Here is a 25921-nt window from a genome sequence, read left to right on the forward strand (position 1 = left end):
TCCTTTTTATCTAGCAGTTGAAGAGAAATATTAGGTTGATCTATATGTTTACAGACCTCAACATTTACACTAAACCTATCACAGTTTTGGTTACATGTTCTGTATTTTCTTCTATTCTCTATACAATGTTTAAATGTTTTTACATTTTTAAAGGATTAGTTCAACCAATAATCAAAATTATGTAGTTAATAACTCACCTTCATGTCGTTCCATACCCGTTTTATCCTCAGAATACAGTTTAATATATTTTAGACTTAGTCAGAGAGCTCTCAGTCCATCCATTGAAACTGTGTCTACGGTCTACTGTCCATGTCCAGAAAGGTAAGAAAAACAGTATCAAAGTAGTCCATGTGACATCAGAGGGTCAGTTAGAATTTTTTGAAGCATTGAAAATACATTTTGGTCCAAAAATAGCAAAAACTATGACTTTATTCAGCATTGTCTTCTCTTCCGTGTCTGTTGTGAGTTCAAAACAAAGCAGTTTGTGATATCCAGTTTACGAAAGAATCATTCGATGTAACTGGATATTTTTGAACCAGTTCACCAAATGGAACTGAATCGTTTTAAACGGTTCTCGTCTCCAATACGCATTAATCCACAAATGACTTAAGCTGTTAACTTTTTTAGTGTGGCTGACACTCCCTCTAAATTCAAACAAACAATATCCCGGCTCAAACAGTACACTGACTGAACTGCTGTGAAGAGAGAACTGAAGATGAACACCGAGCCGAGGATTAAATTTTTTTGAATGATTTTTGCAAACAAGTAGGAATTACACAGAATAATCATCATACATTTTATTATGGCACAACAGATATATTTTGGAAAAGTTATTATATGACACATTTTAAGGACTCTTATTTATGTAAAATAAAAATATTATAAAAATGCTTAGTTGTTGTAGGCTCATTTGGAGTATAACCTACCTCAGGTAAATCATTACGACAAACACTAACCATTACACAATCAATTATTTTGCATATTAACAATAGTAATAAAAACGACAATATACTAAGCATAATGTCATTCTATGCTAAAACATAACTTTTTGAAAATAATTTATGTTTCAGTGACAACGCACTAATATTTTCAGAATTGCTTTAACGCAAAACAGGAAACTCATGAATAATAATGTATGCTCCGCGTGAAACCATTTATCTCAGAAACCGAAAATTTCAGAACACTGTCAACACCGCGATGACGTCATATTTTCTGTGCTCACCAAACGAACTTGCGGACGCGTCGAATATAAATCAGCCTTGGGACTTAGGGGGCCGATGGTCCGCTAGCCTGGGTTCGTCTTTGGGAGAAAAATGAACTGACTTTAATGTATTTATTTAGTTATTTTTATTTATGTTTTTGATTTATTTTATTTACATTTAAGTGTGCATACTTCTAACATGTTTGGTTGGTAAAATAAATGTTGTAAATTCAAATCAGAGTGTCTTCCTTGTCTGGAATGGATGTATTCATGAGTCTATAAGGTAACAGTAATATAATAAAATAACCTTGTTTGAAATGGGTTTGGCTAAAAGAAAATGTTGGTTTCGTCTATACTACTAGGTATTTGTACTATATTGACTGGGTTAAATATAATTGTATTACTAAAAAGAGACTAAAATACAATTTTAATGTCATCAGTTTTCGTCAAAGAAAACTAGATTAAAATGTCATCAGTTTTTGTAAACTAAAACTAGACAAAAATAGCCATGGATAATCCTGACTAAAATGAGACTAAAATGCTCAGACTTTTAGTTGACTGAAACTTGACTAGACTAAAAAGAGAATGAGCATGAATAAACTAATAAAAACTCAAATGTCAGCTTCACACAAAGACTAGACTAAAACTAAAATTAAAACAGGCTGCCAAAAACAACACTACATTCAAGTGGGATTCTAACACACATGCACACACAGAGGTTAGTGAAGGTCATTGAAATAAAAAGCATATACTGCACTGAAAAAAAGTTTTCAAGCAGTACCTCATCTAATTAATAATTTGTCTTTCAATTTAGTTTACAATTATTTGTTTCATTTTTCAAATAATATTTTTTTCGTTCAAAACATTGTTGAATATAAATATTTTTCATTAAGTGCTCAACGGAAAAATATTTGTTTGGATGAATGTACAATTTCGAGCATGCCTGCGCATGCGTATTAAACAAAAAAAGCGACGACCAGCCACCTGATCTTAATTCAGGGTTCCCACACATCCCTGCAAATGTTTACCCTGCAATTCATTTTGTGTTTGAGTAGCTGGCTATGGTTCGGCAGTTGGTTCAGTATTTTTAGTAGTATAATCTGTCAAGCCTTGGCAATCAGCTGTTCTAAATGCTGCCAATTTATTTAAGTTTACATTGTATTATGACGGTGTACGCAACAACTCCATACTTGCGTTCTGTTTCAAACTCTTTTTTTTTTTTTTTTGGCCGGTGGATATTATTTGTTGCATCATAAAAAAAAAAAGATTTCTGATGGAAAAAAAAAAAAATCCTAATTCAATGCTTGTCGAATTCCACAGATTTAAGACAATGTCAATGTTTGCCAGCTACTAAATGTTAAAAAATGTTTAAAAAAATCTGAAAATGTCAAACTCAGAAGAATGTTAAAAATCTGACACTTTAGTAGCAAGTTACGGATATGTAAAATGTTAATAAAATGATGTATTGAAAATTATTGATGTCTTTTTGGATTAGATTTGTATCAGATGCTATTAATGATGTTTCTTAATGGGAATCATGTTTTATTAAATTAATGTTTTTATTTGTATAAAACTAAATTTCTATTAACTCTTCTATTAAGATAAATTAAATCTATATCTGTTGGACTGGATAAAGTTAAATATTTCTAATACATATTTCTTAAATTTAAAACAATTGTTTAATTGAATCTTTATATATTTGATTGAGAAAACTAAATTATTCTAATATTTCTTAAATGAGAAAGTTTGTTTTAATTAAATCTATATCTTTTTGTTTAGATCAAAAATAGAATTTAAATTAATTTACTTTCATCAACAAGAAAAATATACTTTCTATCAGGTTTTACTAAATAGTTTTCATAGACAGAGAAAATATTGTTTAGAGCAAGTTATTTATTTTTAATTGGTACAAGTAATAAAATATAGATGTGAACCATTACCCTAAATTTTTTTAATTGGTTGAATGAAAAATTTTTTTCAGTGTGTATAAAATCCATCATGTCAAAATATATCATGATACACATTTAGAGAATACTAAGACATCCTTCTTTGAGAAAAGAAAGAAAGAAAGAAAGAAAGAAAGAAAGAAAGAAAGAAAGAAAGAAAGAAAGAAAGAAAGAAAGAAAGAAAGGGAAAATTCCATAATTTACCTTTACCTCACATTTTTTATGGCAGGACAACTTGCACTCTGCAGGAAAAGCAAAGAAGAAAATGCATTAAATGTAATCATACATCATACATTCAAGATTCAATATACAATCATTTATTTTTACTGTACCAATCTACTATAAAAGGTCTTTGTATGGATAATCTTATCACTTTTTTTGTTTGTTTGTTCTTTTTAGTAAAATATCCTATTGCTCATATTTACACTTTATGTGAATAGCATGTAACTATTTGTACTTAATGCAAACAAGATGCTATTTGTTGCTATGTATGTTTGGTGCAAACAGTGTCTACCACTATTTAGACTGTAACACTGTTTACAGTGTAAATAGCATATCCCTTGCAAAAACGTTTTTTTTTCTTTTTCTAGGATAATTTATTGATAATTTGCGGCAAATTTGCAGCAACCTAAAATCTGTGAATTTCTCTGAAGTGAGGTACTTTTATTTTATAATAAATTATATAAATAAAAGAAAAATATGAAAATAGCATGAAATTTATGTCATAATGTCAATAGATATGATTGAAGTTCTGGTAATGTGACAGATCTTCATCTACATGAATCATGTAACTGAATTATTTTTTCAAAATCAAATTTGTTAAGAAACAAATACAAAGTATCTATCTGTTTGTCTGTCTAGGCACCAAGCCTGTGATAATAAATCTGAATTGTTAATCCTATTGATCTTTCATTCAAAAAATTCACAAAAACGTAAACTTTCATTTGAAGTAAAACCTTATGAAATAAATGTTTTTACCTAAAACACACTGGCCACAATGAAATATTTTTTTGTGACCTTCTTTTCCCAAGATTACAACAAAGTATTTTTGTATAATGTCTGATGAATTTGGAGAACACCTGACAAAAGATCAGAGACCACTCCTCCTTACAGATTCTTTCCAGATACTTCAGTTTCCCAAGTACTGAAGTTGATATACTCTCCTCTGAAGTGTAGGTCAGGGAACTGAGATGGCCATGGCAGAACCTTATTATGGTTGATTTTGATAAATTTTCATGATGTTTGTTTTGGATTGTCCTGATGTAGTCACCATGGTGTGCTACAAATTGTAAATATAAATGGAAATATACTTCAGAGATGTTTACTCATATACATTTCTAGGGATACCAATATTTGTGGCCATCATGTATTAGAGAAAACATTTATTTCATCATGTGACACCCCTCTCATTTGTTTTACTTGTTTAATTGCTTGTTTGATTTGTGTGTGTGTGTGTTTTAATGAAATATCAAAAGAAAAAACAATACAGATACACAGCCTTTTATGATTATATTTATCAAAGGTGCCAATAATTCTGACCATGGCTGAATATATCAGTTAACTCTTGAATCATATTTAATCTGTGTCCATCTTTTCTTTCCTATACTTTATATTTACTTTGATGTAGAAGTAGTGAGGCTTTTATTTTAAAGAAATACTTCACCCCAAAATGAAAATTTGTCATTAATTATTTACCCCCAAGTTGTTCCAAACCCGTAAAAGGTTTGTTCATCTTCAGAACAAAATTTAAGATATTTTGAAAGAAAACAGGGAGGCTTATGACTGTCCCATAGACTGCCAAGTAAGTAACACTGTAAACGTCCAGAAAAGTATTAAATACATCATCAGAGTGGTCCCTCTGCCATCAGTGGTTCAACCATAACCTTATGAAGCGATGAGAATACGTTTAGTACATGAAGAAAACAAAAATAATGACTTTATTCAACAATTCCTCTCCTCTGTTTCTCTCCACATCACCGTAGTGCCATTATGGAGAATACACCCGTACACTCAGCATACACTCTTCTGAGTCAGCCGTGCCACAAGGCTGCGCGGTTTTATTTCAAATCAAAGCATATATGTGAAAAACATATCCTTTTGGCACCAATGATACAGAAGAGCATAGCTGCCTGTGTATTCTCCAAAATGGCGCTATGTTGATGCGGAGAGAAACAGAGGAGAGGAATTGTTGAATAAAGTCATTTTTTTTTTTCTTTGTGTAAAAATATTCTCGCTTCATATTGTTACAGTTGAACTACTGATGGCAGATGGATTATTTTGATGACGTCTTTCATATTTTTCTGGACTTTGACAGTGTAACTTGCTTGGCAGTTAAAAGCTTCCGAGTTTTCATCCAAAATATCTTAAATTGTGTTAAGAATTACGCTTTTATGGGTTAGGAATGACATGGGGGTAAGTGATTAATGACAACATTTTCATTTTGCGGTGGAGTATACCTTTAATGTAAGTATATATGCTGTCTGCTGATGATGTTAGATGTGATTAGATGAATAGCCATGCTCATATTATGTATCAGCTGTATATATAGATTGTTTAGAAACTCATTTATTTACCAGTTGATCCTGAAAGAGAATGAAGCCTGCCCCTGATACTGAAGTCATTGGCAGTCTTAAAAACATGGCTTGTAACAAATCTTGAGAGGTTCCAGCATGAAGGCCCAGGCTTCACCATTCACAAACTCATGGAGGGACTTTAAGAATCATGTGATCTGTATGACAAGACATCAACAGCATTTAAGTTAAAATTAATAAAGTCTGAGCAATGAAATGAATCACACATGCCTAATGTTCTGTCACCCCATGATACAGTTTAGTTTCACTCTCTTTTTCAGTTCATTTTCAGATAATCTGAAAATGAAAGACGTGGAATTCAACAAAGAAGTGAACTTATGCCTGAAGGGGAGTAGTCATGCTTAATAGGATATGTGAATAGAAAACAAGTAAATGAATGCATTTATAGTATTTAATGGTTAAGTGTAAAATAATATATATGTATATTTGAATGATATATGAATAAAATGATATAGAATTTAAATATTCATAATATTTAATATTGATCAGTTGAATTTGTTATATCAGAGTTCATGTTTTTGTGTAAATTTATTTGTCACAGTTCTATATGTTGAAGATAAATAATTTTAGAAATACCACACACAATGTTGAGATTTGTACTGTATTAGAATATGTATTCATGTCAAGAGATAATTGAAGGGTTGGATATATAAATACCTTGAATTTGCATCAAAAAAGTAAAAGCACCTGAACTGCACTCATGTTCACCACAGGCTTGCCACAAATGTCTGCTGCAAATTTGCTACAAACTTTTAGCCACTAAGCTCATTTGCATGTTGCATGTGAATACATGTGATTGCCACAGGAGTTTGCCAGACACTATATTTTTGCAAGGGATAGCTTCACATCCTGACTAAAAGAGAGAGAGAGAGAGAGAGAGAGAGATGGGGGGGGGACTGGTTACAACACTGACACTTCTAGAACTGAAAAATTAAGTGTGGATTATCCCAAGTTTATGTGTTAAAAATTATGTGTTAAAACTGTGAAGTCAAACTGTTAACCAAGGGAAAGAAGATGGCTAGTCAGTCAGATAAATATTAGTGTTGCAGCAAGATGTACAGCAATTTTGTTCAGTTAGAATTAAGATGCAAATGATAAATATGTTAAGTAATATGTTGTAAATGTGTTATAAATTAAAACAGGACTACAAGAGAAAAATCAACAGAAATGCACTGAGAGAGGCTGGTCTGTGGAATAAGTGACAACAACAATGAGCACAAATTTATTGTACGAAAAAGAAAAATGGAGACAACCAACAAAAAGGTGAGGAATTTGCAGGCCCAACCTATGCATATTAAAAAAACTGTCAACAGGAAAGGCTGCAAAAAGGCAGTGCACAAAACAGAAACAAAGAAAGTGCAAACAGCACATCTTATACAAAGGAAACTCACTCACAAATGAAGTGAGAATAATATGTTACTAACAATATTCAGAACAAACTGTAATAATAGAGCCAAAGATTTACTCAGAACGGGCAGCACCCATAGTCCCCGTACTAAATCCTGACAATTGAGTTAGACTACACGTTGACCTGTGCCCGTTTGCATGAAACTCCTTAAGTGAGGGTTTCCCTGAGGGCGAAAAAATCCCTGAGGTAAGGGATTTCATTAAGAGCGTTGCAAGAAACCTCTTAACTGTCACCCTTACCTAAGTGTTTATACAAAGTATTTCACAGTAATTTCTGACAACAAATGACAAAGATCGCCGCGGTTGCTATAGTTACTACCTCTAACAGTAAACAGAGCATAACGAACCACAAAGACAAACCCTTGCTAAAATCACTCTTGTATTAATATATTTGTTCTATGGAGAGTACAAACATAACAGAAAACAAAAAAACGTAAACCAAACTGGACAGAGGACAAAAAGGCAATTATTTTAGAAAAATTCACAAAAAGAAAAATCATTCTCCAAAGCCGCTATAAAACATAGTGGTGAGTTCAAGAAAAGAAATAGCAAACAATAATAAAGAATCCGGAAAAACAGGTGAGTAAAGTTTATACTAGTGCCTGATAAATTGTATCAAAAAGGTATCGCGATTGGTATGTGTAACGCAGAGGCTGAGGCAGTATGTGAATCCATTTGCAGGAGATTATTAAAGGAAGATCTTACAATCAGAGTCATATAACCAGGCAGAGTGTCAAAACCGTAAGGGCAGTCCGATCTTTCAACATACACAGGGGTTATCCAGTAGACAGAGACAAATATGCAGGGGAACAGGTCAAACACAAACATCAGTCCAATCAAGCAATAAATCCAAAGGGGCAATCCAAGAGATGTGAACGAGGTAACAGGCAGAATCGTGATAAAACCGGCAGTCAGAATACTCACAAGGAAAACACTTGGTAAGGCAGGTTAACTGGCAATACTTCGCAGTGAAGTGACATGCTAGCATATGTTAAATAGTCCCAAACAGTCCCTAGGAGTGCCTCCTGGCACTCGGCACGGACGTCCCTGTGGTCGTGGCGCTGGTTGACTATCCAGAATGTCGCTGGCGGCTACCCATGACCTCTCCTCAGGTCCATAGCCCTCCCAGTCCAAAAAATATTGGAGCTGACCCCCTCTCCTCCTCGAGTCCAGTAATTCCTTGACCGTGTAGGCCGGAGCACCATCAATGTCCAGTGGCGGTGGTGGCTCTTGAGCCTCATGATTGGGGTCAGCATCCGTGTTGATCGGTTTCAGCAGTGAGACATGGAAGGAGGGAGAAATACGGTAGTTAGCAGGAAGCTCTAATTGGTACGTGACTTCATTGATTCTTCGTAGAATTTTGAAAAGGCCAACGTACCATGGGCTGAGCTTCCTGCTAGGTAGCCGCAACTTGAGATCCCGTGTTGAGAGCCAGACCCATTGTCCTGGTTGGTAGGATGGATGTGGTCGACGTCGCTTGTTAGCCTGGAGTTCCTGTACTCTGAAAGCTCGTTGTAGGCGGACATGAGCACTGTCCCACACCCTCTCGCTCCGACGAATCCAGTCATCCACAGCAGGGACTGATGATGGTTCGCCAGACCACGGGAACATAGGGGGTTGGTATCCGAGAACACACTGGAAAGGGGTTAGGCCTGTTGACGAATGAGTCAGTGAGTTCTGTGCATACTCTGCCCATGGGAGGAATTCTGACCATTGATGCTGTTCTCTGCTGCAATAGTACCGTAAGTATCTGCCTAGTTCCTGATTCAAGCGTTCCACCTGACCATTGGCTTGGGGACGATAACCAGAAGTGAGACTGACGTTGATATCCAGCTGTTTGCAGAATGCTCTCCATACTTGGGATGTAAACTGGGTACCTCTGTCACTGACTATATCCTCCGGGAATCCATAGTTCCTGAACACGTGGTGGAACATAGCTTGTGCCGTCTCCATGGCAGTGGGGAGTCCTTTCAAGGGGACTAACCGGCAGGACATGGAGAATCTGTCAGTGATAACAAGGATTGTTGTGAAACCATGGGACAGCGGTAAGTCAGTAACAAAGTCTATTGAGAGATGAGACCAGGGACGTTGTGGAATGGGCAGAGGTTGCTGGAGTCCAGATGGTAATTCCTTGGGGGTCTTAGATTGAGCACAAATCTGAAAAGCTTTGACGTGATTAGTGATGTCCTTGGACATTGAAGGCCACCAGAATGAGTTACGTACCAGGTGTAGAGTGCGAGAGATACCTAGGTGGCCAGAGCTGACTAAGGAATGGACCCACTGAATGACTCTGGGGCGCAGACTTTGTGGAACGTAATGGAGGTTAGGAGGGCAGTTGGTAGGAGCTGGATCTTGGATCTGTTCCCATTGAATCTCCTCCATGATATCCCAAGTAATTGGGGCAATGATTACTGAGGAAGGAAGAATGTATTCTGTGGTTTTGTTGTCAATGAGGAGATCATACTGCCTGGATAGAGCATCTGCCTCACTGTTTTTGCTTCCTGGGCGATAAGTCACTGAGAACTTGAAGCGAGTGAAGAAGAGGGACCATCGAGCTTGGCGAGGGTTGAGTCGTTTTGCACCTTTAATGTACTCAAGGTTTTTATGATCAGTAATCACTTGGAACGGGTGGACTGCTCCCTCGAGCCAGTGCCTCCATTGCTCTATTGCTGCTTTCATAGACAGGAGTTCCTTATTCCCTACATCATAGTTTTGTTCAGCTGCCGTTAACTTCCTGGAAAAGAATGCACAAGGGTACAGTTTACCCAATTGACCATGGCGCTGAGAGAGTACGGCTCCAATGCCTGAGTCCGAGGCATCTACTTCCACGATGAATGGTAAGTTGGAGTCAGGATGCTTGAGGATAGGAGCCGTGGTAAATGTAACTTTTAATACATTGAATGCTTGACTAGCCTCCTCACTCCACCTGAGCTTGGAAGGTTTCCCCTTGAGAAGTGATGTCAATTGTGCTGCAACCATGCTGTAGTTTCTAATGAACCTTCGGTAAAAGTTAGCAAATCCCAGCAATCTCTGAAGTTCCTTGATAGTGGAAGGTTGGGGCCACTCCGTTACTGCCTTGACCTTGGCCTCGTCCATCTTAACACCTTGATGACTAATGTGATAACCCAGAAATGATGTCTGCTTGATGTGAAACTCACATTTCTCTGCCTTGATGTACAGGTGATTTTTCAGGAGCCGAGTGAGGACGATCTTGACATGGTTAACGTGTTCTGCCTCAGACGTGGAGTAGATGAGAATGTCATTGGAAGTGACAGGAAATGACTGTAGAAGCAGAAGGAGTGGTGAACAGTCAATACTCCGGTGAGGGCTCCCTCTGCTGGCGTGGCGTTACAGTATGGAACAATGTTATTGTTTTGTTGTGCAAAAGAGGAGGGCCACCGCCACAAGACCTATCTGACACAGTGAAATTGGTACAAGGTGCAAATTAGCGCTACAACCTAAATTACATACATATGTAGAAAATGCATTTTTTGCGTGCAGTTTGTAAAACATATTTTGTTTTCGTAAGTGGTTATAATAATAATAATGATAATACTTTTCAGCCTACCAACTCATAACTGGGAAGATGTTCGAGTGACAAGCCACATTCCCAGTAATACAGCCCCAAGGTAGTGACATCTAGGTTATTAGATTTTATATATATATAACATTGTATAACTGTTCGTTCAATACTACAGTAACTGTGAGGTAACTAACTGGTTATTTGTTTTGTTTTCAGATGTTCGTTTGAGGAAAGAGGATTGGAAACCACCAAGGCTACATCAGGGCTGGCTGAACTTCAATGAGAAGTTATTTTGCTGCAGAAAAGAAAAGCAGAGTTGGAAATTTCTAAAATAGAAATGGAAAAGGAAAACTTGAATATGCAGAATAAAGTTCTGCAATACAAAATTAACAAACTTGCTCGAGATGGATTAATAACTATACAACCAGTAGGGGAAGAGTAACACAAACGTTGATTGTGCTTATTATTCAAATGATTTCTAATATACAAATATTTAATAACTACATAACAATACTATACAATAACAATACCCAGGGGCGGACTGGCCATCGGGAGCACCAGGACATTTCCTGGTGGCCTGACGGTCATTCTGGCCTGCCGGCTGGCGCTGTGCAGTCAATCAGCCTGACGTGCAATAGGCTGGTATGCATCTGCGAATTAATTGACGGACTTATGAATCTACGAATCAGGTGATCGGGGAGTGAAAATGACACCACCACACGACTAAACATCAGCGAAGCACTGCCTAATTGGCTATATCCAGAGGCAGGCTTTATCTTAGAAAATCACGCAAAAAAAAAAAAAAGCGTAAACGCAAAGGAGGAGCAGAGAGAAGAAGGAGAAAAGGAGAAAAGCCCTGGCCACAGACGCAGCAAGTTGTTGCAAAATCCCAACCATATTCGCCAGTATGGGAGCAGGGTGGTCAGAATTACATTTATATTTACTAGGGATGGGACAGTTCACTGAAAAAAAACAAACCGTTCAGTTCTCCACACACGGTTCGGCACACGCTGGGACATCTGTAATATGTTTTACTATAAATAGCACGTAAAACAAACAGGGTTCAGATAATATATGTTTCTGTTGATGGATGAGCATTCTGGGTTCCCAGACATTACAACAATAGCATTGAAAGAAAAAAAAACCCCTGTACAAACCGTTCACTCTTGTTCAATACTAATACGAACACTGGATCAGTGCATTCTCTTAAAGTGACAGTCTATATATTAATTGAACAGCAACAACAAAGAAATCACTCACTGATCTTGAGTGAAAAGCTTTTGTAACTTTAATAAAGAATAATCTTTAATTTATAGTCAAAAATGCAATGCTGTTTTACATTTGATTACTTTATTCATTTTCTGTACCTAAACTGATGCTAGACCTCCCTAAAAAAGCCTGAAAGTAAGTTTATTTTATTTGTATCTTTACTCTATTGTATTTATTTGTGCTGTTGCTTGTTGTTAGAATATTCTTAACAATATGATAAATTAAGTTTTCAAAAATATTTTTTTGAAAGTTTCGTTTTTCCATAAACATAGCACATATATGGTACCGAAACCATGATTCTAATACCATAAACAAACCAAACTGTGAAAAAGTTGAACTGTTCCACATTAATATTTACATAATCATTTGGCAGATGGATGCTTTCATTCAAAGCGACTTACAATAGATACATTCTATTATAAAAAAATATATATATTACACATATATATAATGATAGAAGTTTTAAAAGAGCATCTTAATGACAAACTCTTCAATTAACACTAAATCAGCCATCGTATTTTGAGTTTATGTTGACTTAAGGGAGCTGTTTTGGTCCCTTAAATTTATTAAGGTGAAATGGTCACTAAGGACTTTGTAGCAACGCTTAAGGGAACACTTAACAACAGCCTTAAGTTCCTTAAGGAAACCCTTAGGTTTTTTTTCTTGCAACCCAAGTTTCACTAAGGGTACCCTTAACCTTATATCTAAGGGATTTCTTATCTTAAGGAGTTTTTATGCAACCGGGCACTGGCCTATGTGACCATGAGCATCTCCAGACACTTGCCTCAGTACTGACAAGTCTGACAAGCTTTTGGGAAAATAGGCTAAGTTGAAATGGAGTGTTGTACACAATAGGATGGATTTCAGCAGTCAAAAGAAATTAATTAGTCAGCAGAAGCCTTAGTCTACTATGACTCCCAAAAGAGGGAACTGTATGAGACGTCAAATGGGGATGGGTTAGGACTAGTTTCTTAACACAAAATGGCAATGCAACAAAGGTTTTCTGTAATATACATTAAATCAAGAAACTGCACACAGTTAGACAAGAAAGGACTCATGGTTGCATTTGGAGTACACTGTTTCTTTAAAGCTGCACTGTGTAATGTTTATTTTTATGCTCAGTATATGATAATGAGTAATATAATAATGAATGTTTAATATCAAAACTGGTTTAACTACTACAGTACTTCTCCTCATGGAATGCACCAGAATTGGCAGTTCTTGCCATGAGATGTTTCCCCACACTCTTCCACCAATGTATCTATTCTCATTAGCTCTCAGACACATTTGGGGGGACACATGGTTACACGTTGTTTGCCACTACACAGGGCTTACATTAAGCAAGAATTAGGCCATAGTATGATTAGAACATTTAAGTAGTTTTTTTTTTTTTTTATAAAACAGAGCTGAAGCACAACTCATGAAATTACTAAAATAATGGTTCACCGCAAGTAACTAGTTTTATGATTTTATCTCTAGAGGGCCAAAATTTATAGTGTAGCTGAAAGTACATTTTTGGCTGGAAGTTCACCTTCCATTGCCAATTAAATAAAACACAGAAGTGGAGAATGCTCTTCCTGGGGAACCATGGGCGTAGGTTTAGGGGGGGACGCTAGGTACTAGTCCCTATCAATATTTTGAGATTACAAATTTGTCCCCACCAATATTTAGCAAGCTCCTTTGAACTGCTATTTGGATCTTTGCAGTGCTATTTCTAGTGATCGATTCTAACGGCCAGGATGACAACAGTACAAGAAACGCCATAATTTGATTGGCGGCGGGGTATCTAACAGGCTACACGCGCAGGCCGGGACCACTTTTTTTATTATAACTAATAATAAATCAAAAGTAGTGTATTGTGCACTTTTTGTGTGTGCGTGCGTGCGTGTGTGTGTGTCATGTTGACGACGCCGAAGGTAAGTTACCAGGGCTGTCTCTCTGCCACATACAAAGGCCAGAGTAAAAACATTTTAATATTCCGGTGTGACGAGTGGGGCGGGGCCGAGAGATGTGGGAACGGCGAGGCCGGTAGAGTGATTGGGAAATCCGCGACACCTGCGCCCCACCACCGGTCTCGAGTCCCACAGTCCCACTGCGGCGCCCGGGGAGCAGTTGGGGGTTCGATGCCTTGCTCAAGGGCACCTAAGTCGTGGTATTGAAGGTGGAGAGAGAGCTGTTCGTGCACTACCCCCACCCACAATTCCGTCCGACTAGAACTCACAACCCTTCGATTGGGAGTCCTACCCTCTAACCATTAGACCACGACTTCCACGACTTCTTGAATGTGCGCTGGTTCCCGCCTCCTTCTTCCCGATGAGTATGGAGATTTTATCATTACATCCGGTTTGCCCCTTTTTGTACTCTGTAGATGCCACCCAAGAAGAAGAAAGGGGACTGTAACAATATATACTTCCTAATCATCGGGAAGAAGGAGGCGGGAACCGGCGGACAATCAAAACACTTTAATATTCAAAATAAACAAAACAGCGCGTCAGCCCCTCACGGCGACTGACGCGCACAAATAAAAGCCAAACACATAAAATAATGTCCCAGGCCTGGTCCTCTCTCGTCCTTCACGGTCGTCGCTCCAGTTTTATATCCTTCCATCTCCTACGTGGGACTCGATACCGACGGTGGGGCTCAGGTGTAGCTCATCTCCAATCACTACACCTGGCCTCACTCCTCGTTCCCACGCCTCTCGGCCCCGCCCCACTCGCCACATACCCCCATCGCCCCTCGCAGGCCGGGGGGTACCCTCGAGACTGCGCTCTACTCCCCCCCCCCCCCCTCCCTCCGGGGGGGACCGCTCACGGGGACCTGCAGGAACCTGGGGGTAGGACAGACGAGGCGAGAGAAAAGGAGATGGAAGGAGGAGCGACAAGGACGAGAGAGGGGAGAGAGGAAAAAAAAAAAAAATCCGGTTCCCAGACGCACTGCTGCTCGGCCCTCCACCAGCTGGGCGATCTCCTCCGCGGTGCCTGGCGGTGGCACTGGACGGCCCTCGGCGGACGGCGCGACACTCCTCCGCCGCCCGATGGACGGCGACGGCTCCTCCGGTTTTGGGCAGCCAGCAGGAGTCCCCCGTTCCCTGCCCCTCCGGATTCCTTCGCGGAGGCAGCAGGCTCCGGCCCCCTGGCGAACGGCGCCGACTCCTCTGCTCCCTCACGGACGGCAGCCGTGCAGTGAGCTCGCCCGTCCCCGGCAACTCGCTCCAGCCCACCGCCTCGAGCGTCCCTGGAGGCACATACCTCGCCTGCTCGAGGGCACCGCGGATTCACCACAGTGGCGAGGGATCTTCAGCAGCGCGTCCCTCCTTCTCCTGGGCTTCGGCACCACTGTAATAATAATAACTCCCTAATCATCGGGAAGAAGGAGGCGGGAACCGGCGCACAATCAAAACTCATTTTAATATCCAAAATAAATACAAAACGGCGCACCAGCCCCTCGCGGACGACTGGTGCGCGCAAATAAAAAGCAACCACATAAAATAACGTCCCAGGCCTGGTCCTCTCTCGTCCTTCACGGTCGTCGCTCCAGTTTTATATCCTTCCATCTCCTACGTGGGACTCGATACCGACGGTGGGGCTCAGGTGTAGCTCATCTCCAATCACTACACCTGGCCTCACTCCTCGTTCCCACGCCTCTCGGCCCTGCCCCACTCGCCACAGGGACATAAGAAGCTTTTTCATAAAGCAGAGTCAGAGTGTAAGTAGGCAAAATAACTAGCTAGCCACACAAATAAACTAGCAGTAGTGACTGACCAGGCTTTCAAATGCAGATTCTACTGTGGAAAATAGTATTAACTGATAGTATGTGTTACCCAGGATGATAGAATGCTACGTTAGCAAGTAACTGAATGTCAATTAGCCTTTACCTTAACTTAGAATCTTGCAGTCAACATAAACGTGGGTGTACTGGAGGGTAAATAGTGTTTATAATAGAAAAAGGTTATTAGATTTATTTATTTATATTTGTTTCCTTGTGGCAGAGTATTTTTTGTTAGTGTAAATACTAATGTACATAATAATTTATGTTAATAAAACGTTTGGTTGTTCAGCATTACACAGTCTCAGGTTTTTATTTTTTGAGAGTGCATTTTTGAGATTATGCAGTTATACTAGCTCTTTAGGGACAGTATACAGGATGGTATATTGGGGTCAGGATACAATAATGAGATGAAGTAGATTCACTTCTGTATTGTGTTATTCTATATTGCCAACAGTCTGAAATAAAAAAGGAAATCACAATTAAATCACGGGTATCTTACAACAAAAGAATTCTGGGGGTGGGTTTGGGGATGTCCCCACCAAAGCTGAGACCAAACCTACGCCGATGTGGGGAACAGAGATGTGACCATTATCAAGTGAGAGCACAGCATCATGTAATGTCTGTTTTGGCTTTTGTTTCATGTTTTGGGTTTTGTTTCTTGTTCACTGTTTTCATGTCTCTTATTTTATAGTCATGTTTTTGCCGTTTGTGCCCTGTCGTGTATTAACGTATGTAACCTGCTGTCGGTGAGTCAAGTCTGTTCAAGTCAAGTCAAGTCTATTCATGTCAAGTCTTGACATTCAGCCAAGTATGGTGACCCATACTCAGAATTCGTGCTCTGCCTTTAACCCATCCGAAATGCATACACACAGAGCAGGGTACACACACACACACACAAACACACACACACACACACACAGACACACAGACACACAGACACACAGACACACACAGACACACACACACACACGATGTGTGTGTGCAGCGATTTATGCTGCGGCGCCAGTTGGGGGTTCGATGCCTTGCTCAAGGGCACCTAAGTCATGGTATTGAAGGTGGAGAGAGAGCTGTTCATGCACTACCCCCACCCACAATTCCGTCCGGCCCGAGACAAGAACTCACAACCCTTCGATTGGGAGTCCAACCCTCTAACCATTAGGCCACGACTATTTTCACTGTAAATAAACTGCAGTTGGGTTCATCTACGCTTGTCTTCAGTGGACTGATCGTTACACCTCAGTAAGATCATATACAGATTGAAAGATATGGTGCAGAGATGTTGGCCACAACTCGATGGAGCATAGATTGCAACAATAAACAATAAAATGTATTCTGTGATGCTCTTTGGATTTCATACATCCACACTTGAAACCAAAAGTCTGCAAAATAAATAGAAACATCACCATGGAAAAAGGCTAAGATATGCAGTTTCAATAATGGAGATCCAGTAGTTGCCAGACATTTCAGCTATGATAATAATTTAATTCCTGGACATACATAATTTGACTGGTCTGTTGTCATACAAAGCAATGCTGGCTGATGAAACAGTGATGAGAAGACATGAGGAAATGTTTGGGGAATTGTTACTCAGATTATGATGGAACTACTGACAAAGGCACATTGTCTGAAGAAACAGTGTCTGAGATTTCACCCTAAAAGACTGTTCAGCATAATAAGGTAAGAAAGTCACAGAAAACATCTGTAAAATTATGAAATGGAAACCGACAGAAGTAATTGATTGATAATGTAGATCCATTTCAATTAAAAATTTGATTCACCCAACATTTATATTACATTTACATTTATTCATTTAGCAGACACTTTTATCCAAAGCGACTTACAAATGAGGACAGTGGAAGCAATCAAAAACAACAAAAAGAGCAATGATATACAAGTGCTATAACAAGTATCGGTAACACTTTAGAATACTGTTTCTTACTTACTACATAACTTATAAGGAATTATTGAAGAACTAACAGGTGATTATTCATTAACACTTAACTCACTACTGTTAACTACTAAGGAAGATGTGTTAATTAATCAGTATGTAATATAATTTTATGATTATGTTAAGTAACAGTTAGCTAATCAATAACTAATGTATTCTGTCATACCTCCTGAAGAACTACTATTGATTATCTACTACTTAGGGTTCTAGAAAAATAACTATGAAGTAACTACTAATGAACAGTTTTACACTATTACATTGAATTGTGACCCTTTCATATAAATGCTATTAGCAATAATAGTAGTAGTATGAAAATGCAATATTAATAAATGCAATACATTTTATAGAGGTTTTGCCTATGTAGTAAATTGTTTTGTGAGTGTGTTTTGTAAGAAATCACCTTCTAGTAGGAACCCCACTCCAGTGCCTTGTGATAACTTACCTTAGTTTTTATATTTTATATACAGTACTGTATGTGTGCCTCCTCAGCATGTATTTTTCACTTCACTATATATAATGTGGTATATATACCACATTATATATAGTGAAGTGAAAAATACAGGTACCCAATTTGTAATTAATAAAGAATTATAAAATAATTATGCAGGACTTATTTTGAACCTGAAACATTAGGCCTATTCTAAAGTGAAAATATTGGGAACCCATTAGTAATTAACAAAGAATTATCAGATAATTCCTGAAGAATTACTTAGAATCTGAAACAGTATTGTAAAGTGAAAACATAGGCAACCCATTATTAATTAATAATTAATGATCAAATAATTCTGAATGACTTATTTTGAACCTGAAACATTTTGCAATATTTTGCTGTGCGATTTTCTCCTATCCAATGAGTGGCATTACAACCATACAAAAGCACAGCATGAAATTACAAATCACATCCATTTTATTTGTTTGCTGTACTCCATATCTTTAGAATCCAGAAGTTTGCAAGGAAAATATCCAAATTCAGCCCTTTATCAATCGATCTTCATCTTCATTCTCAGTAACAGCGACCATCACATAGTCAAAGCCCGCGCTCATTATATGATTTGAATGTGAAAATAGCGCCAGTGCGCCACCCTCGAGAAACGTTATGACACGGTTTACGGCACTGATATCAAACTCTCATTGGTTCTCACCTAATTCGTCACAGATTGCGACATGCCGTGTTTCAGTTGATAGACATTTGAAATCAGTACTGCGCCAGTGCGCCTTCACGGAGAGAAGACAGATTCATAATTTCACGGATTAATAAATTTAATTCTGCTCTGTACCTTATAAAAACTATTACCTCCAGAGAGGACTGCGACTGGAACTCATTATCATTTGAACTACTTTTGGTACCACTTTTGATCTTTTCGCAAAAAATAAATGATTAATGTTACGTTTGTTTGTCTGTTATTTGTTTATTTATAACAGTAACGTTATGTAATTTTAAGAAATGGTTATTGGTAGGTTTAGGAGTAGGTGTAGAATTAACGTTAGTGGCTCAAAATAACGTTTTAATGTTATATTTTTACTAAAATTGTGTTTTATTATGTTTTATTCTTTTAACATTCTGTATAAATTGGGTAGGTTTAGGTTCGGGTGGGGTTACACATTTTTCTATGGATAACTGACTGGTCAGAGAACACGTTCTATCTGTACGTATTTTAGGTTGTTTTTATGTAAATTTACTTACGTATCGAAACCTGTAATTACGTCCAGATAATACGTAAACAACACTGTAAATACATAAAGGCACATACGTATTGGACAGTTTTAATTTACGTCTAAATATGTACGTTTTGATTGTGAGATCAGGCTGAATTATTAGATAATTCCTCAAGAATTACTTAGAATCTGAAACAGTATTTTAAAGTGAAAACATAGGGAACCGATTAGTAATTAATAATTAATTATCAAATAATTCCTGAAGAATTACTTAGAATCTGAAACAGTATTCTAAAGTGAAAACATAGGGAACCCATTAGTAATTAATAAAGAATTATCAGATAATTTTGCAGAACTTACAGAATTCTAAAGTGAACCTAGTAAATAATAAACTACATCATTTTGACTAAGAACAACCTATAAAGTAATCATTAACTTTGTAAAATACTCTCATCTGTTTATTTCAGATGAGAACATTTCTTAATACAGCATATTTTATTCCATTTTAACATGTATACTGCCCACATTTTAATTAATGTAACAAACATTTCATAATCAAAAGTTAAACATTAAGAAGCAAACTAAATCCATATTTCATTTCCATTATAGGCTAATAATTGGGCAGTAACAAAGTTGCTACTGTAGTAGTTCTTTGTACTTGTCCTTTTACTCAAGTAATTTTGAAAATTAACAAGCCTACTTATAATTTTACTGGAGTATTATTTTATTGGGGTATCTGTACTTTTACTCAAGTACTTGATTTGTGGGACACAGCCTGATTATTATAGTTTTTTTTTTTTTTGCGTATAACTGTTCAGAAGTAGTTATTTCATAGTTATTTTTCTTGAACCTTAACTAGTAGATAATTAATAGTAGTTATTCAGGAGGTATCACAGAATATATTAGTTACTGATTAGCTAACTGTTACTTAACACAATCATAAAATTATATTACATACTGATTAGTTAACACATATTTCTTAGTAGTTAACAGTAGTGAGTTAAGTGTTAATGAATAATCACCTGTTAGTTCTTCAATAATTCCTAATTAGTTATGTAGTAAGTAAGAAACAGTATTCTAAAGTGTTACCCAAGTATCAATTAGCTTAACGTAGTACACGTAGCAAGGGCTTTTCAATAATATAATAAATAAAAAGAAAACAGATAGAATAGAAAAAGAATAGAGCAAGCTAGTGTTAGAGAATCAAATAAAGATGGAAGAGATGTGTTTTAAGCCAATTCTTGAAGATGGCTAAGGACTCAGCTGCTCGGATTGAGTTGGGGAGGTCATTCCACCAGGAGGGAACATTTAATTAAAAATTCCGTAAAAGTGACTTTGTTCTTCTTTCACCTTCACTTGCAGAATGCAATCTTCTAGAGGGCACGTAAGTCTGAAATATTAATTTAGGTAAATGGGTACAAAGCCAGTGGTAATTTTGTAGGCAAACATCAATTCCTTGAATTTTATGCGAGCAGCTATTGGTAGCCAGTGCAAATTGATAAACAGGGGTGTTACATGTATTCTTTTTGGCTCATTGAAAATTAATCTTGCTGCCGCACATTGGAAACAACTTTCTCTGAGCAATACTAAAGCCCTAATAAAGGAGTAAAATTAACTGGCTAATGCCATTTGAGCAGTAAAGATAACACAAAACTAATAATAAATCAAAAGTAGTGTATTGTGCACTTTTTTTTCATTTAAAAGTAGTCCTACTGCTATATGAACGAAATTGTACTAACATTTGGTTTGCAAACAGTTTAAACAAATAAGGTGCTTTTTACAGCAGTGTTCCTTTTACATAGAAGCAGTTAAAATATTTATTGTAGCCTAAATTTCAATTTATAATATTAATGCAATTAAATTAAATATAACACAAGCCATTTTTTCACTGCCGGGACATTAATGTTTTTACAGAAAATATTTAATAGTTTGTTATAGAAAAACAAGTTATGTTCAGAGTCCTCGATCATAACATTATTATATGCACCTTCCTATTGGAGGCCTGCACGATCATGGGACCAATCACAGCAGAATGCAGCGCGTGACAACACTTGATGAGTGGGTAGAGACTCTTGTGTGGGGGATGCGGGCGAATAATTAGGGTGTACTCACACTAGGCAATCTTAACCGTGCCGGAGCGCATTTGACCCCAAAAGTTTGGTTCATTTGACTGGTGTGATCGTTCCGTTTAGCAGTCCCTGGCTCAGTTGGAAAAGGTGGGCAAGCCGCACCGGAGCGCAGATCTGATATGTGCTGCGTGATTGCGGCAAAAGCGATAGATATGCTCCATAGTAAAGCAATATATTGTGAGAGGGACGTGTGTTACCGCTTCCCATACGACTCAAAATAATAAACCACAAAGTTAACAAAACATCTCACTACACTGTGTTGAGCGAGAGCACTTCTCTGCTGTCTTCGCGTGTTATCGGAATCTTCCTATTTCCAACTTATAAAGTCATGATTACAAGCTTATTGAATTCTTTTGTTAAACAGTGGACAGTGGTTTGTAAATGTTGATGCTTAGCTTAAATAATTTAAAATAACCCCTCCTGTGACCCATGATTTGTCTGTATGTGTATTCAGAGCCAGTGAGCAACGGACTTTCATAATGATAAGGGATGTAACCTGTTTTTGTGAGGTTATGAGATTTTTTGAGCATAGCAGAAAGAAAGATTTGTTGCAAATTGCAGCCTTTAAATAAGAAGCACTTGTCAATAAGAAGGACAAGAGTACGAGTCTCTATGGAATGATATTCCGGACTTTATTCAAAAGGAATTGCAAATTGTATTTGCAATTGCGTTTTCAATTTGTGGATGCATAAAATGTGACATAATCCAAACACAAATGCAAATCGCGCATTACCATTTTCATTTTTATTTAAGCGAACACACAGTGTCTGCCAAATTTAAAATGGAAATGCAAAGTCCGTTTGCAATTGTGTTTCCCATATCTTACAAGCTACGAGCCTGTCATATTTAAATAGCAATATGAATTACTTATTATTAATTATTATTAATTAATATTAATTATTATTATTATTATTATTATTATTATTATAAAATGTATTTATTTATTTATATTTTTTTTTTGCCATGCAATAAAACTAATTTCAAAGGCCAATTGAAAATTTTGGTACAGTAAAAAGTACACACAAATGTAATTTAAAATAATATAATAGACTTCTAGCTATCATTTGATCAAACATAGCTAGTTTTTTTTTTTTTTTTTTTTTTTTTTTAGCTTACATTTAGATTCATATGATTAGTATGACTAGCCTACTGGAAAATTACCAGAAATGATGCACAACTTTTTAAATATTAGAAGTAAAGAGAGGAAACAAATTGTTTGACTAATAGAAGTCAAGGACTTATTAACTTGTGCCGTGTAGAGTTAGACTGAATTTACATATGTAATTTACACATAATAATCTTTTTTTTTTTCTTTTGTTTCTTTCTGTCGAGGTTGGATATTGTATGGTGTTACTACTGAAGAAAAAATTAATTGTGCCCTGCCATTGTAGAAATGCAATATGTGCTATTTAGCCATTGTTCTTCTTGGTTATTCCAGGAGAGAAAGATTCCAAACCCTTGATGAGACTTGATGAGTGTTTCCATATGGTTAATAAATGCTCCCCTCTCGCGTACCACCACCTCTGACAAACTACTTTATCTTTTGCCCACTCTGGAAACTCGGTGGTAGTTCCCCATATAATCACAAATAGTGATGTCCATCCAATACTAGGAATATGGAGTTGATGTAGATGTGCCTCCTTGTTAGGGCAGGTTCTGATAAAGAATTTAGGCAATGCCACCACTCACGTTCCACTCTTTATCTGTTGCCCTGTCCGTATGGAGGCCGTTTCACTTTCCTCCTGTAAGGACCACCCAATTGGCCCAACTACGGAATCTCTCAAAAAATCTCTGATGGCATACATACTGCTCCACACAGTCATGTGCCTTTAGTCTGTCCTATCCTAAACACAGATTTGAGGTAACTTCAGCCACCACATGATCTGCAAATCTTTCAGGAGAGTTCAAAATAAAATAAATCATGCCTATTACATAATGAACCTATTAGAAGTAAATTCAGAAAGGACATTGCAATTGTGAATCACACTACAGCCAATTCTGTACTCCTGTACATGGATTACTGTAGCTATATGGGAAATACCCAAGTGTTGATATAGACTGTCTAGATGTAGTAGCACAAACAACTCATGTGTGTTCTATGAGAAAAATGTGTTAAACCCTTTCAGAGGTGAGTTTAAAATATTCTAGCGGGCCCCCAGAGTGAGTGTTTTTAAGGAGTCCGTTATTTTAGAATGTTTCCCCTCACTGTTTTTATGGCGACGCTTCATGCCTGTCACGTGACACACCGCCGGCAACAATAACACTGTATTGTAGATGGATCTGTAGATGGATCCCTTTTATTTTTTGTTTTTGCTTTTTTATTTAATATATTCACAAACTTACTTTCCATGTCATTAACAATCTGATATTCCACTCACAAATATGTGTAGATGAGTCTGTTTTATCATTTCAACACCTTTGATCTTGATCGTGATCTGTAACTTGAGATGGGTGCCGCTATGTTTGTTCGTGCTGCAGAGAATCCTGTCAGTCGGATTTACACCACATAAATTAAACAATTTCTCCCAAAACACTTGTAAGTACCGTATTTTCCAGACTATAAGTCCTATAAGACTATAAGACTTATTTATCAAAATTAATTTGACATGAACTGAGAGAAATGAACCAAGAGAACACATTACCGTCTACAGCCGCGAGAGGGTGCTCTATGTTGCTCAGTGCTCCTGTAGTCTACACTGAAGACATAGAGCGCCCTGTATACGATAATGTTTTCTCTTGGTTCTTGGTTCTAAATAAATGCAACTTATAGTCCAGTGTGACTCATATATGTTTTTTTTTTCCTCATCATGACGTATTTTTGGACTGATGCGACTTATACTCATGTGAGACTTATAGTCCATCAGTGACCAATTCTCCACACCGCAGACTGAGGACAACTTCACAATGACCGGTGCACACTCTTTATCCTCCTTCTCCCCACTCTCAGAGATGGACGTTTCCAAAATTCTCCTGTCCAATCATCCTACTACTTGTCCACTTGATCCTATCCCCACTCACCTCCTTCAAGCAATCTCTTCTTCAGTCATACCTTCACTTACTCACATTATCAACTCCTCTCTTCACTCTGGAACATTTCCCTTAGCATTCAAGCAGGCTCGGGTAAGCCCACTGCTCAAGAAACCATCTCTAAATCCAGCGCTTCTTGAAAACTACAGACCGGTATCCCTTCTTCCATTCATTGCAAAGACACTTGAGCGAGCTGTGTTCAACCAGCTTTCTATGTTCCTTGGACAGAACAACCTCATGGACCGCAACCAATCTGGCTTCAAAAGTGGCCACTCAACTGAGACTGCTCTGCTCTCGGTTACTGAAGCCCTGCGACTAGCAAGAGCAGCTTCAAAATCCTCGGTACTCATCTTACTGGACCTGTCTGCTGCTTTTGACACTGTTAATCACCAGATTCTCCTGTCCACCCTCAGAAAGATGGGCATCTCTGGAACTGCTCTCCTGTGGGCTAAGTCCAACCTCTCTGACAGATCCTTCAGTGTGTCTTGGAGGGGTGATGTTTCAAAGTCACACCACCTTGCTACTAGGGTTCCTCAAGGCTCAGTACTTGGACCACTTCTCTTCTCCATCTACATGACATCTTTAGGATCTGTCATTCAGAAGCATGGCTTTTCTTATCACTGCTATACTGATGACACCCAACTCTACTTCTCATTCCAGCCAGATGACCCGACGGTAGCTGCTCGCATTTCAGCCTGTCTGAGTGACATTTCTAGCTGGATGAATGACCAATCACCTTCAGCTTAACCTTACAAAGATTGAACTCCTGGTGATTCCAGCTAACCCATTGATTCATCACATCTTCTCTATACAGCTGGGCTCATCAACCATAACTCCTTCGAGGACAGCCAGAAACCTAGGAGTTGTGATGGATCATCAATTAAGCTTCACTGACCACATTGCTACAACGACCCGGTCCTGCAGGTTTGCCTTATACAACATTAGGAAGATTAGACCCTTCCTGTCAGAGCAAGCAACCCAACTTCTTGTCCAAGCTCTTGTTCTCTCCAGACTGGACTATTGTAATGCTCTCCTGGCGGGCCTTCCTGCATGTACTGTCAAGCCTCTGCAAATGATCCAGAATGCAGCTGCGAGGGTTGTCTTCAATGAGCCAAAAAAAGCTCGTGTTACTCCTCTCCTCATCAGGTTACACTGGCTACCAGTAGCCGCTCGCATCAAATTCAAGGTACTGATGCTTGCCTACAAGACGACCACTGGCACGGCACCAACTTACCTAAACTCACTGGTTAAATCCTATTCCTGAAACTCACTGGTTAAATCCTATTCCTAAATCCTGCCCTCCAGAAGTTTGCGCTCTGCAAGTGAACAACGCCTTGTGGTGCCATCCCAAAGAAATTCAAAATCACTCTCACGAACCTTTTCCTGGACTATGCCCAGCTGGTGGAATGACCTCCCAATCTCAATTCGTACAGCTGAGTCTTTACTCATTTTCAAG

General features: G+C 37.9%; 1 protein-coding gene across 4 annotated transcripts in view; it reads right to left on the bottom strand.

Annotated features, from left to right (window-relative positions):
* The window catches only part of LOC128015449 (tensin-1-like), a 106898-nt gene that overhangs the window by 38796 nt on the left and 42181 nt on the right, over positions 1-25921 (bottom strand). For 3 of the 4 annotated variants that reach the window (XM_052599280.1, XM_052599279.1, XM_052599277.1), the window contains exon 3: positions 3352-3389. In XM_052599280.1, coding sequence (XP_052455240.1) covers positions 3352-3389 — 38 coding nt within the window. The remainder of the gene's footprint in view (positions 1-3351; positions 3390-25921) is intronic. The other variant, XM_052599278.1, reaches the window with a different exon arrangement.

Source organism: Carassius gibelio, chromosome A6, assembly GCF_023724105.1.
Source record: "Carassius gibelio isolate Cgi1373 ecotype wild population from Czech Republic chromosome A6, carGib1.2-hapl.c, whole genome shotgun sequence".
NCBI classification, from domain to species: domain Eukaryota; kingdom Metazoa; phylum Chordata; class Actinopteri; order Cypriniformes; family Cyprinidae; genus Carassius; species Carassius gibelio.